General features: G+C 37.2%; 1 protein-coding gene across 3 annotated transcripts in view; it reads left to right on the forward strand.

The window, feature by feature from the left end:
• The window catches only part of CACNA1D (calcium voltage-gated channel subunit alpha1 D), a 459890-nt gene that overhangs the window by 289447 nt on the left and 153887 nt on the right, over nucleotides 1-16556 (forward strand). For all 3 annotated transcript variants that reach the window (XM_037798311.1, XM_037798303.1, XM_037798296.1), the window contains exons 5-7: nucleotides 7628-7770; nucleotides 11771-11923; nucleotides 12437-12633. In XM_037798311.1, the coding sequence (XP_037654239.1) occupies nucleotides 7628-7770; nucleotides 11771-11923; nucleotides 12437-12633 (493 nt within the window). The remainder of the gene's footprint in view (nucleotides 1-7627; nucleotides 7771-11770; nucleotides 11924-12436; nucleotides 12634-16556) is intronic.

The following is a 16556-nucleotide window of genomic DNA, read 5'->3' on the forward strand; positions in this document are numbered from 1 at the left end:
GCTACACTTATTTAGGTTGAGGTTCCATGAGGCTGGCCAAAGAGCTACTAGAGAACAAAGAAAAACTGGGGGGCATAAGCAGGATAATAACCATAGATCACGCAGGTATGGGAGATGTTCAACTTGTGACCAACCACAGTAGAAAGACCTCAAAAAACACCCTGGACTTTTCAGTAGAGACCCTAGAAGGGCCATGCTTTAGTGATAGTGCTAAACTAGTTCTAGAGCAGTAGTTGACAAACTATGGCCAATGAGCCAAATCCAGCCTGCTACCTATTTTTGTAAATAACATTTTATTGGAACACATTCACACTCATTTGTTTACACATTGTCTGTGGCTGTGTTTGTGCTACTTTGGCAGAGTTGAGAACTTTAGGTTCACAAAACCTAAAATATTTAGTATCTGGCCCTTTTTAGAAAAAGTTTGCTAGAGTAGAGCTCTGTACCCTTGCTAATAATGCCTGAAAGCAAGTCTGAAAGGGATCAAACTTATAGGCAAGTAACTGCCTGTCAAAACAAAACTCAACATTCTTTAAAGGAAAACAACAAAATCCAGATACTCAACAAAGTAACATCACATCCAGTCAAAACTTACTAGACATGTGAAGAAATGTGATCCTTAGTGAAGAAGAAATATTATCAATAGAAGCAGTCTCGGAAGTGACAGAGATGATGAAATTAGTAAAGAAGGATAAAACAGTTATTATAAATGTCTGTGGATTTAAAGGAAAACATGCTATAATGAAGAGAGAAAAGATGATATAAAAAGAACCAAATGGAACTTTGAGAGCTGAAAGATATAATATCTGGAATGAAAAATTCATGGGCTTGGCTTAACAGCAGATTAGAGGAAAAATCAGGGAACTTGAAGATGCAGCAATAACAGGAAAAATAATGATTAAGAAAAAAATGAACAGCACCTCAATGACCTGTGGAGAAATATCAAGTGGTCTTATGTGTATTTTGGGTCCCAGAAGGAGAGGAGAGAGAGGAGAGATAGAAAAAAATATTTGAAGAAATAATGGCCCCAAAGTTTCCAAATGTGATGAAAAATATATACTCACAAATCCAAGACACTCAACAAAGCCCAAGCAAAATAGACATGAAGAAAAAGCATACCAAGGTACATCATAATAAAATTTTTAATAACCAGAGATAAAGAGAAAAGCATGAAAGCAGCCAGAGAACAAAAGATATCACAGACTTCTTGTTAGCAAGCCAGGAGACGTTCAAGGGGCATCTTAAAGTACTACAGGAAAAATGTCAACCTAGGTTTCGTATTCAATGAAAATATATTTCAAAATTGAACTTAAAATGAAAACTTTTTTATTCAAACCAAATCTGAAAGAATTCATCAACAGTTGACCTGCCCTTTAAGAGATGTTAAAGGACATTCTTCAGGCTGAAGGAATATGGTACCAGATAGAAATTTGGATCTACACAAAAGGAATGAAGAGTGCCACAAAGGGTAAATATATGGGTAAATACAAAAACGGGTTTTCTAATTTTAAATTCTCTTTAAAGATAATTGATCATTTAAAGCAAAAATAATAACAATGTATGTAGAGTTTATAGCATATGTTAGAAGTAAAATATATAACAACAGTAGGGAAAGGACAGAAACAGTGTAATCGTCATATACTATTGAAAAGTTCTCTTACAGTACAGGGAGTAATAGAATACTGTTGGAAGGTAGACTGTGATCAGTTAAAGATGCATATTGTAAACTCTAGAACATGGGTTGTCAAACTATGTCCTATAGACCAAATCTGGTTTATTGCCTGCTTTTCCATTTCACATTGACAAGGAATTTTATTTGCTGCTTTTTTTTTTTTAATTGTGGTCACATATATACAACAAAACTTCCTATCTCAACCACTCCCAAGCATACTATTTAGTAGTATTAATTACATTCACAATGTGGTGCTACCATCACCACCATCCATTACTGAAACTTTTTCATCACCCCAAATAGAACCTCTGTACTTAAGAATTAACTCTGCATTCCCCCCTCTGGCCCACCTCTGGTAATTTATTTTCTGTCTCTATGAATTTGCATATTCTTGCTATTTCATGTAAGTGAAATCATACAATATCTGTCCTTCTATGTCTGGCTTATTTCACTCAACCTGATGTCTTCAAGTTTCATCCATGTTGTAGCATGTATCTGAACTTCATCCCTTTTTTAAGGCTGCATAATATTCCCTTGTATGCATATGTCATATTTTGTTTATTCATTCATCTCTTGATGGACATATAGGTTGCTTGCACCTTTTGGCTACTGGAAATAATGCTGCTGTGACCATGGTTTACAAATATCTGCTTGAGTCCTTGCTTTCAGTCCTTTTGGATATATACCTAGAAGGTGGGATTTCTGGGTCATATGATAATTCTATACTTAACTTTCTGAGGAACTGCCAAACCATTTTCACAGTGGCTGCGTCATTTTGCATCCTCACTAACAATGTATTAAGTTTCCTATTTCTCCACACCCTTGCCAATACTTGTTATTTTCTTTTTTTTTTTTTTTTCTTTTAATAATAACCATCCTAGTGGGCAAGAAGTGATATCTCACTGTGGTTTTTATTTGCTTTTCCAAAATGGCTGATTATGTTGAGCATCTTTTCCTGTGCTTATTGGCTATTTGTATATCTTCTTTGGAGAAATATCTATTCAAGTCCTTTCCCCATTTTTTAATTGGATTGTTTATCTTTTTGTTGTTGAGTGTAGGTATTCTTTATATATTCCAGATATTAAACCTTATCAGATACACAGTTTCCAAATATTTTCTCCTGTTCCCTAGGTTGTCTTTTCACCTTCTTGATAATGTCCTTTTTCCCAAGTTTTTTCATTTTGATGAGATACCATTTTTCTATTTTGTTTCTTTTGTTGCTCATGCTTTTGGTGTAAAGTCTAAGAATCCATTGCCTAATGTAAGGTCCTGAGATATTGCCCTCTATTTTCTTCTAAGTGTTGTATAGTTTTAGCTCTTATATTTAGGTTATTCATCTACTTTTGAGTTAATTTTTTTTTTTTTTTTTTTCGTATGAGGTAGGGGTCCACTTTCACTCTTTTGCATGTGGATATCCAGTTTTCCCAGCAGCATGTGATGAAGAGACTGTTCTTTCCTGATTGAATGGACTTAGCACCCTCGTTGAAAAGCAGTTGACCATAGACAATGTGGTTTATTTCTGATCTCTCAATTCTACTCCATTGGTCTTTATATCTGTCTTTGTGCCACTACCACATTGTTTTGATTACTGTTAATTTGTAATAAGTTTTGAAATTGGAAACTGTTCTTCTTTTTCAAGATATGTTTTACTACTTTGGGCCAATTTCCATTCCCTATGAATTTGATGACTGGCTTTTCTTTTTATGCAAAGAAGGCCATTGGAATTTTTATTGGGATTGCATTGAATCTATAAATCACTTTGAAACACCTGATTTTTTAAATAAAGTTTTATTGGAACACAGCCACATTCACTCATGTCTATGCTTACTTGTGCACTATAATGGCAGAGTTGAGTATTTTTAACAGAGAACCTAGGTTTTACAAAGTCTAAACTATTTAATATCCAGTACTGTACAGAACACTTCTGCTGACCCTTGCCCTAGAGGGGCCACTATAAAAATAAAGAGGTATAGCTAATAAGCCTAGAGTGGTGAGTAAATGGAATCATAAGAAAAAATCTCAATCAATTTTAAAAAGGCAGGGAAGAGTAAAAAAGGTACAATGGACAGGACAAATAGAAAATAGTGAGATAGTAGGTTTAAACCCAGCTAAACCCTGATTAAAATCCAGCAATTATCAGTTGTATAAAAAAAAAATCCAACTCTTATAGTGTCTACAAGAAACCTACTTTAAATATAAAGATACAAATAAATTGAAAGTAAAAGAACAGAAGAAGATATACTATACAAAATCTTACCAAAAAGAAGCTAGATAAAATCCAACAAAGTGGACTTCAGGACAAGAAATATTATCAGGGCTAAAGAGAGACGTTCCATAATGATAAAGGAGTCTTCCATCAAGAGGATGTAACATTCTTAAATGTTTAGTTGCCCAATAGCAGAGCTTCAAAGTAGGTGAAGCAAGAACAGAACTGAAAGGAGGCATAAACAAATCAGCAATTATAATTGTACCTTTTACTACTTTTTTCTCTGTACTTGATAGAACCTGTAGAGAGAAAATCAGTAAGGTTATAGGAGACTTGAACAAGACCACTGACCAATTCGAATTGACATTTTTAGAACACTCCACCCAACAAGAGTAGAATATACATTCTTTTCTTATGCACATGTAACATTCATCAAGAGAGACAATATTATAGGATATAAAACAATTAACTTATAAGGATTGAAATACAAAGTTATGTTTTTTGGACCAAATTTAGCAGTGTTTCTGAATAAAATATCAGTATAGAAATCACATTTTAATATACTAGCCATGAACAATTGGAAAATGAAATTTAAAAACATTTCCTATGATTTGCTATAACATCAAAAACATCAAATATTTGGGGATATATTTAACAAAATATTGCTCTGAAAATTTAAAAACCTTTCTGAGAGTAATTAGAGAAGACTTAAATGAATGGATTGGAAGACTCAATATTGTTAGCACATCATTTTTCCCCAAAATTGATCTGCAGATTGAACATAACAACAATTTAAATCCCAGTAAGATTTTTGTAGAAATTGATGAGTTTATTCCAGAATTTATATGGGAGTTAGAGAGGCTCTAGAATAGCCAAAGAAATCTTTAAGAACAAAGCTGGAGGAATTATGCTACCCTATTTTAAGGTTTGCTATAAATCTACAGAAGTCAAGATAATAGTATTGGCATAAGGAATAGACATATAGATCGATGAAACAGAGTAGGGAGTCTAGAAATAGATCCACACTCATGTGATCAATTGATTTTAGACAAAGGTGCCTTGATAATTCAGTGGGTTGAGGAAAGTTTTCAATACATGATGCAGAAACAACTGTTTATATGGGGAGAAAAAGAATCTCTATTTTTACATAATACCATGTACAAATATTACCTTAAAATGGATCATAGACCTAAATGTAAAACACCTAATATTTCCAGAAGAAAACATAGGAGAAAATCTTTTTGTCCTTGGGGTAGGTAAAGATTTCTTAGAACACAAAAGTACTAGCCAGAATAATTGAAAAATTTGACTTTATCAAAATTGGAAACTTTTCTTCAAAAGATAGTGTGAAGAAAATGAAAAGGCAAACCATGGACTGGTGACAAATATTCTTAATACATATATCTGACAAAGGACTTGTATTCAGAATTTATAAAGAACTCTTAAAACTCAAAAGCAAGCAAACAACCCAATAAACAAATGGGCAGAGGATTTGAACAGGTCTTCACAAAAGAAGAAATATGTATGAATGATCAGCAACCTGAAAAGATGTTCAACATCTTTAGTAATTAGAGAAATGCAAATTAAAGCCACAATGACATAGCACCAAACATCCACTAGTATTACTACACTTAAAAAGACTGACAATACCAAATGTTAACCAGGATGTGGAACAAGTAAAACTCTCATACATTGCTTGTAGAAATGGAAAATAGTACAACCATTTTGGAAAATATTTCAATAGTTTCTTATAATATTAAGCATATATTTCCCATATGTCCTAACTACCAATTATACTCTTAGGCATTTACCCAAAAGAAATGAAAACACATGTCCACAAAAAGACTTGTACATTAATATTCATAGCAGCTTTATTCGTGATAGAAGAAAAAAATGGAAACAATCCAAATACCTTCAAGGGTAAATGGATAAACTCATTGGGGTATACTCAACAATAAAGAGGAATAAATTGCTTATAAATGTAACAGCAGCAGCTACCTTCTCTTTCTGACCCAGGCTCCTCTGAAATGGGATAGAGATAGTATTCACCTGTTTTCAAGGGCATTGATGAAGAATGAGGGATAAAAGACCATGGAGTGTACATTGCAGATCACTGATACTTGAAAACAATCTTAAATCACCACTTGTATAAATGATTTCCCTTACCCTTTGGGATGAAAATTCCTGTGGCTGCCACATTTCAGAATTCTGATGTTTCTTCCTTCCTGTTTTTTTGTGTTTGTGAAGCTATGAACTTGTTTTGAAGGGGAAACTTCTAACTTTAGCCTTGCTACAGGGGTTTACAGTCATTAAGATACTATATTAATGAGAGAGAAACCTGTCATAAGTTTGATATATTTTCCTAGTCATAACTAGGGAGAACCCACCGTATGAATCCTTGAAAAGGTGGAGACCTACTTATTTTCCAACACTGGCTGGATTCGTTCCCAATTGCTGTACTGTTATGAAAACAAATGGCTGGTCTACAAATACTCCAGGATGACATTACCATGCCCAATCAGGACTGCAATCAGACCACCCTGTATTTTATGGAGTCAGTGTCTCGGTGATCCAGAGGCATGCCAGTGAGGGCAAAGTTTCTGTTTGGGCTGCTAATTAAATTTTAGAAACCTTTGCTTTGTTGCTGGGCCAGTAATTCCCACAATCTGATTGGCCAGAGATAATTCTGTTTGAAATGGGCAAATTTATATTTATTCTGAAAAACAAGAACAATTCCAAAGAATAAATATTTATTTGAAAGAGCAAAAGTAACTGTCAAATGAACAGATTGCATAAAAATAGCTTTATCCAAAAAATCTTCTGAGAATAGAAAAAAATTTACTGTGGCTGCCAGATACAATATTATTCATATTTCAAAAGAGAAAATAATGATATTAATGCCTTATTGTAGGTTATTGCTTTTAGCCTCTTCAAAGCTCCTTAACATCTATGATCTACATTTTTCTCCTAATATCCCTATAAGCTTGAAAGTGGGGGATAGGGAGAGGTTTCAGTGTTGCCAAAATAAGGCAAGTCTGTGACTGTATTAGAAGTAGTATAACTTATCGATTAAGATTTGGGATTTGGAAGTCAATATTCATTCATTGATTTATTCATCAAATATTTTTGAGTACTTCCTGATGTCAGGAACTATTTTAGGCACTGGTGATACTACAATGAACAAAACATTAAAATTCCTGCCCTTGAGGCCCACATTCTAGCCGGGGGTGACAAACTTGGGCTCATGGTCAGTTCACCACTACTAGTATAACCTTGGGCAAATTACTTGATCTCATCAAGTTTATTTCCTTATCTGTAAATGGTGTTAATAATAATTTCTGCTGCATAATGTTTTGTGAAGATTGAGAGACTGTATGTAAACTAAAGTGCTTTAGCACCCAGAGAGCTGTCAAGAAATGGTAGCTCTGTGATTATTGTTGTTATTTCTGTTTGGGGCAATTCCACTTGTCTCCCTTGGATGCCTGGTGAATCCCCTCTTCTATAGGAGGTGACTCTCTCTAGACTGCTCTGTTGACATGAAAAAGATGAGATTAATCCCTCTCCCAAATCATTTTAGATGTAGAGTCATGTGCAGATTTCAGAGCCCATTCCTGCTTAGCCTTACCTTCCTTTAATTTAAACAGCAGCCACATGGCATTAGCCCGTGTTCAGAAATAACTACTATGATCGTCCTGTTTTGTTTCTCTGGGTGACAGACTCTAACATTTCTTCCTCTCTTTTTCTTTCAGATTGTTTAGTGTAATTTTGGAACAATTAACCAAAGAATCAGAAGGCGGTAACCACTCTAGTGGCAAATCAGGGGGCTTTGATGTCAAAGCCCTCCGAGCCTTCCGAGTGTTACGACCACTTCGACTAGTATCAGGAGTGCCCAGTAAGCACTTTTTGTTTCTGAAAGTCCAGAGTTTGCTGATTTTTGCTTCTGGGTGGGAGTCAGAATTATATGCTATGAGCTGAGTTGCCGTGAACCAGTTAAGGGCTCAGGAGATGACCATGTAGGCCTTCACAGTTTACAAAATACTTTCACCTGCTTTGTTTTTGATCACCATGACCACCTAGAGAGGGGGAGCAAGTAGCAGTTGTTGTCCTTTTGAATTTGTAGAAGAGATGTTCTTCTCTTACAGAGAGACTAATAAGTTAAGTGGTGGCATGAGACCTTGTGTTCAAGTCTGCTGATACCGTTCTAATTTTCCTTCTAAGACAACATGCTGCCATCATCTCCTCCTCATTCCCAGGCTTGCCTCTCTGAAAGTGATGGGTTTATAAATGAGGGTGTTGGAGGGCTCAAATGACTGCCTTTTTTCAAAGTAGGGAGCAACAGAGGGCTGGGCTCTGAAAATTCTGCTTAGCTCTCCCACTGCTAGGAATTTTGCCTCTCCGACTCTTGAGAAAGGTGAATGCCTCAGTTTCCATTATTCATAGATAGTGGCAGCCCTTATTTTGCTCCCTGGCCCCTAGCACCAGACCTCCGGGTAGAGTTGAGTGTCACATTGGTTGGAACAGATGCCCTGTCTGTGCCCCAACCAGGAGCCATGGGACTCTCATCTTCTATTGGAGCATGGGGCTTTCTTCACTGAGCTTTGCCGCCTTATAGACCTCCCAATGTTGGGGCCTCAGAAGGTAGAAGTCTTAACACCTTTCCAAGAAACAGTAGTTCTGAGATAGTTGCCTGCTCACAGCTGGAAGGACACCGGACTGCAGGGTGTGCCTGTTTTTCACAACTCATAAAGCCATCAGGAGAAGTACACTTCTCCAGAAGTTCTTCATAAAATTTTATTAAACTCGTTGATGCTCAGAATATACCAATAATTCTCTGGGGAAAAAAAAAAATAACTATTCCCAAATTTAACATTGTAAAATGTAGGAAGTGGTGTTTTATGTGCACTTGTTTTTCCAGATGCTTCATTTATTTTCATTGAAAAAGATCAGCACAAGTCAAAACCACAGAACTATCTGGAAGCAATTAAGAGAAATAGAAATACCTTGAAAATGACTAGCTTTGTTAAGTGCAATGTGATTAAATGAGAAGTTCAGTGAGCAAGTATGCTCTTTCAGATTTAGTTGTTATAGACTAATCTAATTTCAAAGTAACCATGTCAACTTTTTTTCACCCAAAGAGCAAACGACAGGACAGCCTGCCTGTGGTACATGCTACGAGCAGACACATGGATACAAGCCTCTGGCTAGTGAGAACTCTCAGAACTTGCATAGCATTGTTTTGGCTCCATTGGTTAATGAAGTTGTTGCTAATTGACTAATGCAGGACTCCCAGATACTCTTGAAAATGAGTTTTAAAATGAGTGTTTCTTTCCACCCCACCCCCCTAAAAAAAGCACTTTGAAATTTGGCAGAGATCTGCATCTCACTCTCCCAGAGGTCAACAGGGAGAAAGGGGGATCTGAATCTTGTGTGAGGACTTTTAAGTCCATATTTTAACTTGTTGGTAAACATCAAAGTTTCTCACCGAACTCAAATGGGCTTGAGGGGTAGGGGCATTGGGGTTTCTAGGCCATCCTGTTTGCAGGACTGGTTGGCTGCTGTGGCCTGGTGATTTCTTCTCAAGTACCTAAAGTTGTTTAAAATGCTCTGGAATGCTCAGGCCCTTAAAGATCATCTGGTTCATCTGTATCATCCTTTAGATGAGGGAATTGAGACCCGTTAATAGGGAGTGACTTGTGCAAGTTCTCACATCTAGTGGGTGGCCAAACAGGACCACACCCATGGCCTCCTCTGCCCAGTGTTCTTTCCAATGCATTCCACTTCCTCCTGGACTAGAGGTCATGAGATAGACATCAATCTGTTGTGCACATTCATTATGTACACAAGAGCCTAATGTAATAAAAGTGTACATGCTCACATTAAAATGCAACTAGACATCTTTAGCTCATAAATTTGACCCATCTGAAATATTGATACTCTAAACATAAAAATATTGGTTAAACATATGGGTCACTGCCACAGAATTTAGAAGAGATAACTTTTGGTTGATGATTTTGGATGGCCCATCCATGTCTCAAAACAAAACAAAACAAAAAACGAAGTAGATTACAGCAGGTATTTTTGTTTCCATTTATTCATTATAGGAGGCAAAAACATTGAAAATCATCCCATTGATCATTCTTTTCAAAATAAACCATTTGAACTTTTAAATAGCTGAAGGCAGCACCTAGAAGGTTTTGGAAAGACAGAGTCCTCATCAGTCTGAAATCTTCTCATCATTCTTCCCTCCCTAGTCTGTCCCCACCCCTCCCCATGTGCTTCTTATCATGGTGAACTTGTCTTTTTATTGTTGATAAGTATTCCTCTTTTTGATTGGTGTATTCCAGTTTCTAATTTATTTAACTCTAAGTGTCCCAGCTTCTTCTTTCTTTCTTTGAATATGTATTGGGGAACTGAGAAGATACTAGAAAAGGGGCAGTTTGAAGGAGGGAGAGACAGTGGGAGAGAAGGGAAAAAAAAAAAAAGGGAAAAAGTGAGCCACATACAGAGCAGAAGCTAGGTTATGGGGTAGTGGGAGAATGTGGGCTACCAAACACGGGAGTCCAAGACACCTGGATTCTAGGATGGGTTCTGGTCTCCTGTTTTCTTCCACCTAATCCTAACCTGAGTGTTGCCCCAACATCTCTCTTTCTGTTGTCTCTTTTCTTCTTGCTTGGCAGCCTCACACACGTGATGGCTCTGCTTATTACTCTGTGGATAACTTTCAGGTTTTCATTTCCCTCCTGCAGCTCTCCTGGCCCACATTTCAGCTGCCAGACATTTCCATCTTGCTGTTATGCTAGTGTTCAAAATGCATCTAAAGTCACTCTTACCCCTCTCTTTTCTCTGCCCTCCCTCTCCTATCTGCATTATTCCAGGGGAGTGTCCTTTTGACATGCTTGTTTTTGTTCAGGACTATGATTTATCTCATGACCCTAGCTGAAATAATTGGAGTGCTCCATAGGTATCCACCTGTCCCTTACTTGCTCTGTCCAAATTCAATTGCTAAGGTCTGAACTTGTGATGCTCTTCATCCTGACCTACCTAGAGAGCCACAGCACTCTGAAACTACTCTGTCTCGCCTACTGCTACCCTCTTTGTCTTTCTGAAGTGGTTGCGTTTTACTGATGGAGTAAGGTCTGCTCTGTAACATGAATTCAAAACCGCAAGCTACCTGGATGCAATCTGCTTTTCCTTTCTGATATTCTTTTCCACTATGTGATCTCCAACCAAGGCTCACCACTCCCAAACCCACATTTTGCTTGCTTACCTCCATGCCTTTTGTGTATTGTTCTGTCTTCCTGGAGTAACCTCTCTCCTATGCTCTTCTATGGCAATTCATCCTACCCAGCCTTGAGGCCCTGCCTAGAGAGAAACTGATTCAGAGTCTTCTTTATTCTCCCTACCCAGAAGCAGTGACTTTCCCTCTCTAGTTTTAACTGTTTGATATTACCCAGTAGTATATGATATGTGCTGTCTTAGAGTAAACTTACTTGTATTTAATTCTTAAGTCTCCTGGTAATCTCTTTGACAGAAGGTACTTTTTGTAATATATCTTCAGTATTCCCCAAAGCACTAAAATGTACGGTTTCCACATAGTAGATGTTCTAGAGATTTTGTGGAATGAATGAATGAAGCATAAATGAACAACTGACTTTGATATTTGGCAGTCCCCTATCTAAGCCTTAGTTTTTCCACCTGTCAGGTGAGGGAGTTGGATTAGATGATTTTTAAGGTTCCTTTTTAGCTTCAGGCTTAATGTAAATTAAAATTTTTAAATATGTCTTTGACTTTTTTGACTGTATGTCATACATGGAGCAGGTACCAATAGGAATTATATAAACATATCATTGAAGTGTCTTCCTGGCTCACAAACTTCTTTTTCTCTTTCTTAGGTTTACAAGTTGTCCTGAACTCCATTATAAAAGCCATGGTTCCCCTCCTTCACATAGCCCTTTTGGTATTATTTGTAATCATAATCTATGCTATTATAGGATTGGAACTTTTTATTGGAAAAATGCACAAAACATGTTTTTTTGCTGACTCTGGTGAGTAATGAAAATGGTAGCTAGCCTAACATTAGAAAAATTTGGTTTTCCCAAAACCTCTGTGGTTTGGCAACATCTAAAACAAAATGAGAGGGGAAAAAAGACAAATATACCAGAAAGTCCACTGAGACATTTCCTTGTGTGATTGTGTCCAGAATAAAGGAGAATTTAATCTTCTTTTCAATCCTGATTTCCTCTGTCATGTGTCCCAGCAAGTAAGATGAAGGGCCCCCAAAACAAGGACATGAGGCAAAACATGAGGCAAAATAGGCTTAAGAAAGATGCTGTAAGAGTGTTCAGAGGACATAGCAATGAATTTTGACTAGAGAAAACAAGGAAAATTCCACTGAGGAAGGAGTAGTTGAACTGGATTTTTAAGGACAAGTAGGAATTTGAGACAGCACAGTTGGGAGGTGGAGTTCCAAGCTCTGGCAAGGGTGCTTTAGTGCCCACTGGCTTGAGTTCCCTGATGTCCCTCTCCTGAATACTGAAGCCTTCTTGCTCTGTTTGCAGATATAGTAGCTGAAGAGGACCCAGCACCATGTGCATTCTCAGGGAATGGACGCCAGTGTACCGCCAATGGCACAGAGTGTAGGAGTGGATGGGTTGGCCCAAATGGTGGCATCACCAACTTTGATAACTTTGCCTTTGCCATGCTCACCGTGTTTCAGTGCATCACCATGGAGGGCTGGACAGATGTACTCTACTGGGTAAGCAGTTTGAGGAGTGGATTTATGGAGTTTTCTTTCGTTGGATAAAAGTGTTTTATTGTCTAGAACTATTGGTGAGTTGAATGAAAAAGAGACCCTGGAAGTAAGTTCTTCGGGAAGGGAAGCAGACACTTTGTTCATTCAATAGGCCTCATCATCCTGTCACCTCAGGAGCCTTAGTTTCAGTTCTGGAAAGCCACTGCTTGAGGTTGGCTTTTGGCCTTTTAGTTCTCCAGTTCCCAGGGTTGCCTGAGAAATTGTTGCTGAGTGTGCCCAGCAATCCCCTTTGGAGGAACCCCAGAAAGCTAGGGCTGTCCTGATTAAACTCTTAAGAGAACCAGAGGGTCATTTCCCAGATTGTTTATATATTAAGTCAGGTTGCTCTAATAGATCCTAAAGAACAATTATTGGGAAGATAAACTGGATCATCTTCATGCTTGCCATACCGTAGTACAACCTTAAGCCCAAAATGAATTTTTTTCCTATTATAATACTGCCCATTTGCCATTACCATAAATCAGCTCAGCACAGGTCCTTGGCTCTCTTCTTTCTCTTTGGAGCTATAGAAGTCTGGCAGAGAGCATAGAAATGGCATGCCAAACTTCCGGGGCTGGTGGACCCATCCATCCTGCTATGAAAACATTTGGACACCCTTTTAGTGGCTTTTGAAGGATCTAATTCCTCTTGTTCCTAACAGAGCCAGAAGAATTTGCTATAAATAAATTACATAGTATTTTAACAACCATTTTCCAGAGCTGAATTTCTTTGTTTGTTAAGTAGAAGTTGAGAAAGCTCACCAAAAGTTTGGAAATTGTTTTCCATGGTACCAAATTGCTGGGAAAATCAACAAACATGTAGATTTTGAGCCTAAATCCAAGTCCAAATGGGATTAACCAGAATTCCATTAATGACTTGCTAGAAGGCAATTAGTAGTAAAGTATTTCTTGAATGGGCAGCGTCTAGTTAGAACGCCTACAGAATTGAGAAGTGGCTTCGGACAGTCTCTCAAATTGATATTTTATATAATTTCATATTACTCCATAACTTAAGAGAATATAGTATATAATGGTTATAAATAGGTTTTTGCTTCCCTTCACCAGTGAAAATTATGCTTGCAGGATAATACAGGTCTCTATATATTCAATGTTATACAAAGAAGGTATGTTTTTATCTTTAGTCCCCAAAGTGTGAGTCTACTTTGATGAGGTTTAACTATCACCAACATGGTGTCTCTTGTTTCTCTCTTTTCCCCTCCTTTTTCTGACTGTCATATGAGAGTGTGTGTGTGTCTGTGTGGGTATGCACATCTGTTATTTATATTCATAAAACAACTCTTTTTCATGAAGAGAAAGAAGGAGATTATATTGGATGACCCGATACAAATAGACCAAACTCTGATCCTTCCCCCAAACAGTACAAAAAACCATTTTTCTTTTTTAAAATAAAAATGTATGACTCCTCTCAGCTTTGTTTTTCTCTCTGTTGTCATGGTAAATTGTCAGCTGCTGATCCAACATGCCTTGGCTAATGGACAATTTTATACTATATGTTATATTTCTGCACACTGATTCTCTAGTGACAATTTTCCTGTTGTCAAGCAAGTGAAAACTCTGGGAGTGTATGATTAAAGGAGTGACAACTCCATGCACCCAGAAAAAAAACTTTCTACTTTCTTTCTTGATAACCTTTAAGCATTACCTAGAATGATATAATTTTTATCTTTATTGTTACTATGACAATCACATAGTTAATAATGTGACAATATAATAATTATATTTCCCATGCATTACATAGCATATTTATTCTGATGGAGGAACTCAAAGTAATTTATAAGCATTATCTCAGTATATATATCCCTTTATAGAAGGTCTGGGATTTTGAAGATGGAAAGTGTGGGATGTAGAGAGGCCACTTAATAACCCCATATATCCTACAGAAAGTGGTTGTGATTCCTGATCTAGGATAGGGGTCAGCAAACTTTTTGTATAAAGGACCAGGTAGTAAATATTTCTGACCTTGCAGGCCTTACAATCTTTGTCACAATTTCTCAGCTCTGCTATTGTAAAACAAAAGCTGGTTTTGTGCTACAATACATAAATGTAGACAATACATAAATGAATGGGTATGGCTCTATTCCAAAATAAAACCTTGTTTATGGACACTGAAGTTTGGATTTTGTATAATTTTCACATGCCACAGAATATTATACTTCTTTTGATTTTTTTCAACCATTTAAAAATATAGAAACCATTCTTAGCTGAAGAGCCATACAAGAGCATGCAGTGGGTCATAGTTTGGCAACCCCTGGTCTAGACTAGAACCCAGCACTTTTGCATTCTTCCACTTGTCAGAGGTTTGTAAACCCTTCCAGAACACTAGGGGGCAGCTAAGTAATGTCTTCTAGAGTGTTCACTACGATCTTACTCTGAAGCATATCAGGATTGCTTTTATCACTTGTTTATTGCATTTATTAACTCATCATAGATTAGACTGGAGCAAAGATGCCAAGTCTTCTTAATATTTTATGCGCCATGGAAAGCTGGAAGTCACACAGCTGTGTTCAAACAGTACCTCTGTACCCCACGCAGTACCTGGCCCAAAGCAGGTGCTCAGCAAATACTAGTGACTATTATCATCCCTCAAGTGTACCAGTCCCATTGCCTCATTAGTGTAGATCGGCCATGCTTGAATACCTGTTCTTATCCATAACTGGGGCATAAAAGGAGTATCTTGAGAGATAAAGAAGGAAATTAGGTTGTAAGTATTGATTGCAAGCAAATTTCTTAATCCTCTAGGAGTTGTATATGGTGGACAAAGTCTTTGCTGGGGATTGTTTTGCATCTAGTCAAGTTTAAATTCAGTCAGTGTTCTCGAACTCATTTATACCTTAATTTTCAAGAGTGCCTAGTAAATGGCTAAGAGAGTTTTGAGAAGGGAAGTACAGGCAGTCCCAATATGCAAAAAGACATGCATAGAACCATTTGGATGTTTGGGGGGTGGAATTATTAACTTCTGATGGGAAAAAGTTATTGTAGCGTTCTTTTATAAAGTGAGTTCCATAAAAATAAGCTGTCATTTGATTTATACATATTTGATGTCCACAGAGGTGGTAGGGTTTAGTATAAAGAAAGAGTATTAAGGCTGGGTAAAGCTGGTTGTGTAGGTCACTGAACCTCTCTGAGCATTAATTTTCTCATTTACAAGATGCAGGATTAGACTAGATGATCTAAATTTATTTTCTTTCAACTCAGAGGACCAGTTTTCAAATGTAGTAAATTCATTAAAATATTATTGGTTTCAGGAGAGAGAGCTAACTGTACAAATCACCATGGCCTCTTATCTTAGCACCAGGCCCTTTTCTAAATGAGCACACCTCACACCTCTGGAGGTACCAGCTGTCAAACCCTAACAGGAAGTGTCTTCATTCAGGGCACCTGGGAAATTCTCTACAGTTAATCAGCCAAGGGCTTGCCTTTCTGTGTCCTCCTCTTATTCCTGACTCAGAGAAGCTACAACCAGTATACCAAGTTTCCAGTAGTGTTTTCAACAATTAAAAATAAACAAAAAGCCTTACATTGTCCTTTAATTTTAGCCATGAATGTGCCTTTAAGATGAAGGTAACCTGAAGCTAAATAGAATATTATTCCTGAGCACCAGGTGTCACCACATGATGGCTTTGAAATAAAAAAAAAAAAAATCCAAATTGAAGTGCTTTGGTTCATGCTGCTTTCTGCGTCATTGACGAAAACCATACAGACAAAATCCTAAACAGAATCTTTATTTTCACGTGGGAACTTTTTGGAACACATTGCCACTTCTGACTTTTCCTTGTGTATGTGGAAAGGTTGAAGAAGTAGTAGACTCTAAAAAGGCTTGTAGTGAGAAGGTTTGACTAGAAGAAAGACTGGCCTTTGAAGCTCACG

This window comes from Choloepus didactylus, chromosome 1 (genome assembly GCF_015220235.1).
Source record: "Choloepus didactylus isolate mChoDid1 chromosome 1, mChoDid1.pri, whole genome shotgun sequence".
NCBI classification, from domain to species: Eukaryota; Metazoa; Chordata; class Mammalia; order Pilosa; family Megalonychidae; genus Choloepus; species Choloepus didactylus.